Raw genomic sequence first — 10,000 nt, 5'->3', positions numbered from 1 at the left:
CTTGATACAAACTCTTTTTAAAGGAGTAATAAGTAATAAGTAATATATGTCCTGATCCACAGCACCCACAGTTTAAGAACCATGGTGAATCTTCATCATGTCAGAGTTTCTCAGAATGCTACAAATACTGTCGTAGCAGTAATGAAGACAAGTTGAATACCTCTCCAATGTTAAAGTTTGCAGAGTGTGTGGGTGCAAGGGGACTTGTGGTGATTGCGTTTTGGTTTACAAAACGTGTGCCACAAATGTCTACTAATGTGTATAATTCCTACACCTCCTGTTGCATAAGTATTGCCGTACAGTTGCACTGTTATATTTGTAGGAGCCAGAATTGACCTGTGTGCAACTTGGATTTAAGATGGCTCAAACCCAAATCAACCATGATTGGAGATTGTGTATTTTTTTTTCAAAATTATTTTTTCTTTTCTTTTCTAAGAAACAGCCAGGCAAACGGCATGAACTTTCAAAACCCTGTCTCACGGTTTTTGTCACTTTTGTCACAATGACATTTGTAGCATTTCTTGTGCCCCCTATGGGTGGAGGTGAAATCACATTTGGCTCTGCGTTATTTAGAGGCTCATTGATGTGTGATTCAAATTTTGGGCAGATCGAATGCTGTTTTTTTTTTTTTAGCTAAACAGGGCCTTCCTGCAAATTTCGGAAGCCAGTCCTAGGCCAATCAGAATGGAATATAAAACATGTGACTGTTACATCCATCTTGATCACATGACTCCAGATATAATGTGTACCGATTTGCATGAGTTTTGGACAACATCTGTAGGAGTAGTAGAAAAAAGTGTGTCTTAAAAACAACGCAAACTGGCAGAAAATCTTGACAGGCAAAAATGGCCGAGGCCTATATGAGGAGTTGTGTCATATATAACGCAAGGATTCCAATTTGCGAGCCCTGGGTAGCCAGCCCCGCCTGGTGGAGATCTCCACTCAGAGGAGTGTACTCTTCTACTCATTATTGTTGTCATTGGCCCGGACCACTGGCCTAGCGGTCTGGGCACCTACTGTAGGCTATAATGTAGCCTGCCAGCGCACCGTGGGTTCATGTCCCGTTCCTGATGATCTTTACTGTGTGTCTCTCCCCGTCTCTTTCTACCTCTTTCCTGTCAATCTTCACCTAAAAAATCTATCAATAAAGGCAGAAAAGCCTAAAACAAATCTTGATTTAAAAAAAATAAATATATTGTTGTGTTATTATTTTATTTGTGTTCATCATTATTACCATTATTGTGTGTCAGATGAAAGTGGAAGGCTCCCAAGAAGACGGCGACCCCACGGGGACCGACCCCGGTGACAGTAATGTAACGGACTGCGGCAGCGCTCGCGGGCCCATGTCGTCTGCTAACGGCGAGCCCTGCAGCACTGTTGGCGGACCTGCGCTGTCCGCTAACGGCGACACGCGCTGCGGCAGCGTGTCGCGGCTGCTGAGCGCGGTGGAGCGCGAGCTGCAGGCGGGACGCGAGAAAGGCGACCCCACCGAGCAGCGGCTCACCATCACACTGGAGGACGCCGAGCTGTGGCGCAAGTTCCAGCAAATCACCAACGAGATGATCGTCACCAAGAGTGGAAGGTAAGGGAGACGTGGTGTGTGTGTGTGTGTGTGTGTGTGTGTGTGTGTGTGTGTGTGTGTGTGTGTGCGTGCGTGCGTGCGTGTGTGTGTGTGTGTGTGCGCGTGCGCGTGCGTGTGCGTGTGCGTGCGCGTGCGTGCGTGCGTGTGTGTGCACTACTGTATTCACCTGTTTCCTAGGCTGTGTGTTTTCCACTTCCTGTCGATTTCATTGGATATCATTGGTCATCTGACCAGTTTCATTGGATTTCATTGGATCAAATCGACAGGAAGTGGAAAACACACAGCCTAGGAAACAGGTGAATAGGGCATAGCAGTGGTGGCCATTTTGTGGTGCCATAGACTGAAAGCCCATTCATTTTTGCCATAGAGACTTCGAAAATATTTATCTAAATTATTTTAGGCTCCTGGTCAATCATGACCATAAAACATTTTAACATTTAAAAACATATATTTGAATATTCAATTATATTATACTATATTCAATAAATACCCTTTTTATTGCGGTTTTCAAATATGTTTTGACACACATGTTTCGAATGTTTGCCTGGATGGCTTGGTTCCACGCTTAAAATAATTTGTATAGGCCTAAATAGTTTCGAGCTTGTAGATTGGCTATTTTCAGCATTAGGTTTAGGGTTGAAAACTGCTTGTTCATGTGTCTGCTATCACGTCTGCTTCGATACACTTATTTGTTTTAGCTCTTGCTCATTTGATTTTCCTATTTGTCTCATCTGTTTAAGAAAGTAGGTAGCTGATATATTGCCCTTTTACCTCAGCGCTAGGTATACTCTTAGGGACCAATCGAAATTTACAGAAGGGGGTCCCTGGAGGAAAATAGGGGAGGGTCATGCCTTTCTAATTGTAGTACAAGGGAGGGTCAGCTAATTGTACTTTGAATCCAAGGGAGGGTCATGCAATTTTGAATTGATAAAATAGTCCATTTTTTATATACCTTTTTAGTACACCAGAACAGTGGTCAATGGCCCCTCTATTTCAAATTATACAAAGGATTCAAATCCAGTAACACCTTGGTCTATTTAGAATCAATGACGGTCGTTAACAAGCCATCAACGCACAGCAAGTGTGAACGACCCAGTCAAATATATTCAGAGTCTTAATGATGGTGGTTGAACAATTAAAAACTTCAACAGGTGTTAGGCATATTAGGGAGATGCATTATCCCAATTTCCAACACAGAGATATCCTCTTTTAAGTGTGTTTTTGTTACTCATAGAATTACATACACCGGGTAGGTTACAATGACCAATTTATAACTGGATATTGGAAGACTCATAAAGCACTAAGCTTGTTTAAAATGAGATCCACATGCACACAAATCATGATGACATATAAGAGACAGACAGATATATTATACAGACTACTATACAGAACGTCATACAATCAGCTTACAGGTTACTGGTATGAAGAGTGAAAACTATGTACAAGAGAAGAAAAAAATCAGGGAGGGGGGGAGTGGGGGGGGGGGTTAAGACTTAGACAGGGGCCATTTTCGAATTGCAAAAGTACAAGCAAGCACATGTGATTGATATGGGCACATTTCCTACTAATGATGACTCAACCAGGTAAACCGGTACAGTTTCCCTTGAAATTCTAACTCCCATTTCTGTGGAAGTTCTTGACATCCGACTTCCAAGTAACTGACAACATTGATGCGTCTTAACGCATCAATGCAACCTGAGACAGGCTTTATTTGAGCCTGTAACTAAATACAGGCTCAAATAAAAGCCTGTATTTACCTTGATGTACTAAAACCTCCCTTAAAGTCATCCTTGAGTTGAAGTTAATTTCTGTTGTCATGCACATTAACAGTATCCACCATCGATAAAATAAAATATAAAACAAATCTTCACCTTCCTACATTACTAAATGCATGGTCAGGGACCACATGCAATACCTCCACGGACCACCAGTTAAAAACCCATGAGGTAGGCAACAGTGTAGTCACTGTAGTTAATAATTATGGGATCCTGTCACTACAGACACTACACTGTGCATTAGCAAGACTGACTACAGTAATGTTCTAATCAATGTGGAAAGCAACACATTGGACATATTATCAGTTTTAAATGTCATGTTGTTGTATTTGATGGGGAGGGTTAGGGGTGTCAAGATAGCACTAATTTCACGACACATACATGATGTTGGGCATATGATATCGATATGATACATAATTAATGTTCTTTTCTCATGTATCATCAACATTGGCCATCATCTTTAGTTTAAAATAACAATTATAAAGCACTTTAAAAAAACAATTACAAAGTGCTTTGTACACGCAAATAATACATTTATGCAAGCTTAAGGGAGAAGTGAAGTTGTCACTAACTATAAACCCATTGTTTCAGAGGACAGATAGGCACTAATATAACAAATATAAATAATATAACACTGCATAACTATAAATTCCACAAACCTCATATTTTTGTCATCTGGACTTTACGAACCAAGTGCAGACTAGTTATTTACAGCTCAAAACAAATCTATAATACCAGATACAGTATAATACCATGTAAACAATCTTAGATTAGATGTACTGTAGGCCTATTTGAGAGTGCAGAGGCATAACTGCTTTGACGCATGTCACATTAACGAGCGTTAACGAGCATCAGCTGACATTTCGTATCATACACCATAGAACTCCTATAACTTTCTCCGGCAAAAAAAAAAAAAAAAAAAAAATGTTACGATACAGTATGACATCTTGACAATACCTATCGTCACATTTTAATACCACGATAGGCTATATCGTTGGACAATATATAGTATATAACTCCAATAGGCGGGGAGGGTTAGTCTTTTTTTTTAATCACTTGGGGAGGGTCATTGATTTTTTTTTTTTGTCAAAGGGAGGGTCATGGCATTTTAGATAAGGGCACATACATTTTCTCCAGGGGTACCCTTCTTTAAAAATCGACCTGTCCCTTAGTTGCTTGTTTTAGAAGAGAATGCACTTAAGACTTCTGGTGATTAGTAGTTTTGTTCCCGACCTATTAGTCAATGAGCCAGACAAGATTTCATTATCAAAAGAGTGGGCAAAACCATACCTATATTAAATTGTTCATAGGGTCAATACGAGTAAATAAATATATGATAACCTCTCCACAGGAGTAGCTTTTTCATGGTTATCACACATTTTGTTATTTTCCCCATACGTACATGACAGGTGAAAAAATGACAAAATTTAACAAAGAGTTATCATAATGAAACTTCCTGAGTTGATTACTTACATGAAGACAATGATTTATCGTATTACAAGTTTTCTGAAATTGTATATTTAAATATGCAAATTAGGCATTTAGTCCATGAGCCAGAGCCCCAAAATTGAGCCAGATATTGAATATTCCCTCGTTAAAAACCTTTGACTCCAACATCTTAACAAAATGAAATAAGTATGTTGACTCTGGCTTTGTCCAATGTTCCAATGTTGATTCTGGAAAGTTATGCAAATTTGGGCATATTTTCCTAATGCCTAATTTGCATATTTAAATACACAATTTCAGAAGACTTGTAATACGATAAATCATTGCCTTCATGTAAGTAATCAACTCAGGAAGTTTCATTATGATAACTCTTTTTTTCAATTTTGTCATTTTTTCACCTGTCATGTACGTATGGGGAAATTAACAAAATGTGTGATAACCATGAAAAAGCTACTCCTGTGGAAAGGTTATCATATATTTATTTACTCGTATTGACCCTATGAACAATTTAACATAGGTTTGGTTTTGCCCACTCTTTTGATAATCATTGCTCAATTTTGGGGCTCTGGCTCATATACTATATGTTGAATGCACTTATTGTAAGTCGCTTTGGATAAAAGCATCTGCTAAATGACTGTAATGTAATGTAATGTGGCACAAAGTGACGCGCTGCGAACTTCTACATCTGCTATTGTTGAACATTTTTGAGAGTGTTTGAACTTTTTTTTTTAAACAAATCTATTCTTCTGGGGGTCCCTGGCACAAAACTTTTTCAGATGGGGGTCCGCGGCCAAATATATACACTATCAATTTGGGGCTCCTGGGCACGAAAACATTTGCGATCTACTGGCTTAAAGGCACTGAATTTACTGTGTGCTTATTATCATTACTCATTTATCTAATTGTTTCTGCACATATCATCATTCCCTGACCCGCTGATTGAATCTTTTTGGCCGCATGCCCGTTTTGTGGTGACCTTCTCTTGAGCGCTGAGAGGGGGGCGTGACCGCTGAGAGGGGGCGTGACCGCCAGCTCGCGCTGGAGGGTCCGGTCGTAGCCTCCGGTGGGCGGTCGTCCATTTACACATTTCCAAATCACCACTTTACCCACTGGTATGGTTAGGTAAAACACTAACTGATACTTGAAATGTGTGTGTGTGTGTGTGTGTGTGTGTGTGTGTGTGTGTGTGTGTGTGTGTGTGTGTGTGTGTGTGCGTGCGTGCGTGCGTGCGTGCGTGCGTGCGTGCGTGCGTGCGTGTGTGTGTGTGTGTGTCTGTGTGTGTGTGTGTGTGTGTGTGTGTGTGTGTGCGAGAGAGAGAGAGACAGAGAGAGAGAGAGAGAGAGAGAGAGAGAGAGAGAGCGATAGCGAGATAAACAAAATATAAATGCACAGAAAGGGAGCTCCTCACCCTCATTGGAGACGGCTGCCATCAAAGTTCATACAGTATGCGTAAATTCTGCCCGTCAGATGCAAAAGATCGCAACTTGAATGGGAAACATTGTTTATGCATAGCTTGATGGCCTGGAACTGTCAAATGTGTTGCAGGGTGCACTGGCACTGTTGTACAATGAAGTAAGTCATCAATTTACGAACAATCTGAAAGTTGAAAGGTGGTACAAGGTTTCTGACCGTCTGCATCGTTATTTAAGCCAGGTTCGTCTAGTGACTAAATAGGCTCTATGCACAGCAGCTACATTGGACAGAAATTGGGCCCCTTCCTTGCTTCCTTCACAGGCGTTACCAATGACACTAATGAAGGCTCTGTTCCATTTAGTGTAGCACAGTGGTTCTCAAACTTTTTAATTTCAAGGACCCCCATAACTCTGAGAGTGTACAAATACCCGGTAGGGTCCATTTGGTTCCATTTGTACACTCTCAGAGTTACACCCTCTCAAGGAACCATGAGGGTCCCTGGACCACACTTTGAGACCCACTAGTGTTTCTAGTGAGCCAACATGCACAATATCAGCACCCTGACTCTGTTTGACCAGAATGGAACAGAGCCTTCATTAGTGTCATTGGTAACACCTGTGAAGGAAGTCAGAAGAGACCCAATTTGTCTCCAAAATGGCTGCTGTGCATAGAGCCTATTAACCACTAAAACCCTATAAACTAGGTTGACCTGCCGATAATATTGTCTGATTCACCCAAACATTTGAAGCGGCATAAATTCATATAAAAAGACGAGATCCACAATGCAACTTCATTTAGAGAACAGCTGCAATTTCAAGAAGATGTTATACTTTTGCATCTTCATTGTTGTTTTTTTTTGTTTAGTCGTGATTCGTTTTTTTTTAAAGGCTCAGTTTTAGTTATTAGTTTTTGTTTTTTATTGTAATATGGATTCATCAGGGGCAAGATTTAAGATTGAACAACGTCCGAAAATTTGCAAAACTACATATCTAGAAGCTGAGCTTGTAGATCTGCTATTTTTGCTACTTTTGATTTTTTCTTGACAAAGACTAAAACTATGGCCATTTAATCTAGATGTTTTGTAAACCCACAAAACAATTATTAGTTATGTTTTTTTATATAGAGTTAACTTTTGTCAGCTAGCTAGAATGTGTGTTTGTTTTTTTTCCAATTCAAGTTTTTGTTATTTTGTTAGTTTTAGTGAACTATTATAACCACTTATACCCCATATAGGTAACCGTAACCGGAGTCCATCAGGGCTCAATACTAGTGTCTTTTCTGAAAGCTTTTGCTGAAAATAGCCGATAGACTGGTCAATATTAAATGTATCCCCTGAGCAAGCAGGCTCAATGGTAAACCGTTTCAGCACTTGCGCAGGAAACCGGAGGGTCCTCAACAAGTTTGAGAATCAGTGCTCTTTTTTTAAATACTTTATTTTTCATTTTTTAAATTTTGTCATGTGGACAGCAATCAACAGTGCTGTCCATCTACAACCCCGCCCCCACCCCCGCCCACAGGCACAGTATGGGGGCTAGCACATCCACCCACACTTAACACATCAAATCAAAAATAAAGCTAAAACTAGACAAAAACAAAGGGAGGGGAGGGAGAAAAAAACAACACATATACGAGGCACAACACAGACCATGTTATACATACATATATATATATAGATGAAAATAATTAGGTGGTAAACCCAACCTCCTGGCACTGCCGCTGGCCCAAAATCAACCATAAACCACCTAGTCTGTTTATGTCAAGTGAACGTCAAGTTTGTGACATCATTTATAAATAGAGACCAATTGAGATTAAATTTAGTTAATGAGCCATATGTAGTGTATCTAATCTTCTCCAATGGTAATCATTTCATCATCTCCTCAATCCAATTAAGGAAGGTGGTATTGTAGATTTCCAATTCAAGAGAATGAGACGTCGCAATTAGACTAGTGAAGCAAAGGCAATAACATTTGATTCATGCTTTGAGGGCTTATATTCGATGGGGAGTACTCCAAAGATGGCGATATATGGATTCGGGTTAATAGTTTTCTTGAAAATATGTGAAAATGTTTTAAAGAAATTATTCCAGATATCTGTCAACGATTGACACGGTTGCGGGGCTGTGGCTACATCTTGGGCACTTAGAATCTGTATTTGGATACATTTTAGCCAGTTTTTCCTTTGAGTAATGTAATCGGTGGAAGACCTTGAATTGGATGAGACCATGTCTAATACAAAACGATGAAGAGTGGATACGCTCAATACTATGGTTCCATATAGCATCTGGGATCTCTATACCTATGTCCTGCTCCCATGCCGACTTTACACCCACCCAGGATAGGGGATTCAAGTTTTGAATCGCATTATATAGACTTGAGATGGTGCCTTTCTTTGAAGGATTCAGAATTAAACATTCATCAAACTTTGACTTAGCCGTAAGATGTGGGAATGAAGGGAAGTGCTGTATCGCAAAGCTACGAATTTGAAGATATCTGAAAAAATGGGTATTAGGAATGTTATAATTTTCTGTAAGTGTAGAGAAGGCAACAAAAGTATTATCCACAAAAAGGTCACCTAAAAAGTTCAGACCATTTCTCCTCCAGAGCTGGAATGCAAAGTCGGACTGTGATGCAGGAAAAAGATGGTTGGAAACCAATGGAAAGAGATAGCTTATCTGAGTGAGGTTAAAATGTTTCCTAAATTGAAACCAATTTTTTATGGACTGTTTAACAATGGTATTGGAGATTTGGGTGCCAGGGCCAGAGGGAGAGCATAGTAGATACACCGGGGAAGTTGTTGTGTCTGATTGGAGTTCCATACGAGCCCACGTTGGAGCATTTCTGTTATTTTTAAAAGTGGAGATCCAATATATGCATTTATGTATGTTTGCTGACCAATAATAAAAAAGAAAGTTAGGGAGGCCCAGTCCACCATCATTTTTGCGTCTTTCTAAAAATGACTTTCTAATTCTTGGATGGGTATTATTCCAGATGAAAGAGGAAATATAAGAATCTAATTGTTTGAACCATGATTTTGGTATAAAGACCGGAATCATCTGAAATACTGTAGATAAAGAAATCTAGGCAGCACTATACGGCCGGCTAGTGAGATGGGAAGAGATGACCATCTTGTTAGATCTAGCTTTGTGCGATCTAATAGTACCTTGAAATTTGCTTGGAACAGATCCTTGAAAGAACGAGTAATTTGTATACCTAGATAGATGAAAGCCGTTTTTTCTATTTTAAAGGATGATTGCTTGAGAATCAGTGCTCTAATAGAGCACGGATTCTGATATGATGCAGTGTATAACATGTTACATTGTCTATACCACTGCTTCCAGGCGTATGTTCCCCGTGCTCAAGGTGAGCGTGGCGGGACTGGACCCCAACGCCATGTACTCCTTCCTGCTGGACTTCATCCCCACCGCCGCCTGTCGCTGGAAATACGTCAACGGGGAGTGGGTGGCGGCCGGCAAGGCCGAGGGGCGGAGCCAGGGCGGCGTCTACATCCACCCCGACTCCCCGAACTTCGGCGCTCATTGGATGAAAGCTGCCGTGACCTTTAACAAGGTCAAGCTCACCAACAAGGTCAACGGAGGAGGGCAGGTACGCACGCACACAGAAGCATGCATGCGCGAACAAGCACACACACGCACGTGCACACACACACACACACACACACACACACACACACACACACACACACACACACACACACACGCACAAGACATGTCCGTCTTTTCAAAATAAAAGTTTTTAAATATATATATATATATATATATATATTT

At 40.4% G+C, this 10,000-nt stretch overlaps 1 protein-coding gene across 1 annotated transcript in view; it reads left to right on the top strand.

Moving 5' to 3' along the window:
* Positions 1–1,250: 1,250 nt before the first annotated feature.
* LOC311055769 (T-box transcription factor TBX19-like) overlaps positions 1,251–10,000 on the top strand; it is a gene marked incomplete at both ends in the record, with an annotated part of 39,547 nt that continues 30,797 nt past the window's right edge. The window contains 2 exons of the mRNA XM_084072035.1: positions 1,251–1,582; positions 9,554–9,818. Coding sequence (XP_083928161.1) covers positions 1,251–1,582; positions 9,554–9,818 — 597 coding nt within the window. The remainder of the gene's footprint in view (positions 1,583–9,553; positions 9,819–10,000) is intronic.

This window comes from Gymnoscopelus microlampas (assembly GCF_963454915.1).
Source record: "Gymnoscopelus microlampas genome assembly, chromosome: 11".
Taxonomy (NCBI): Eukaryota; Metazoa; Chordata; class Actinopteri; order Myctophiformes; family Myctophidae; genus Gymnoscopelus; species Gymnoscopelus microlampas.
Note: the sequence above shows the minus strand (reverse complement) of the source record. Positions and strands in the feature narration are given on the sequence as shown.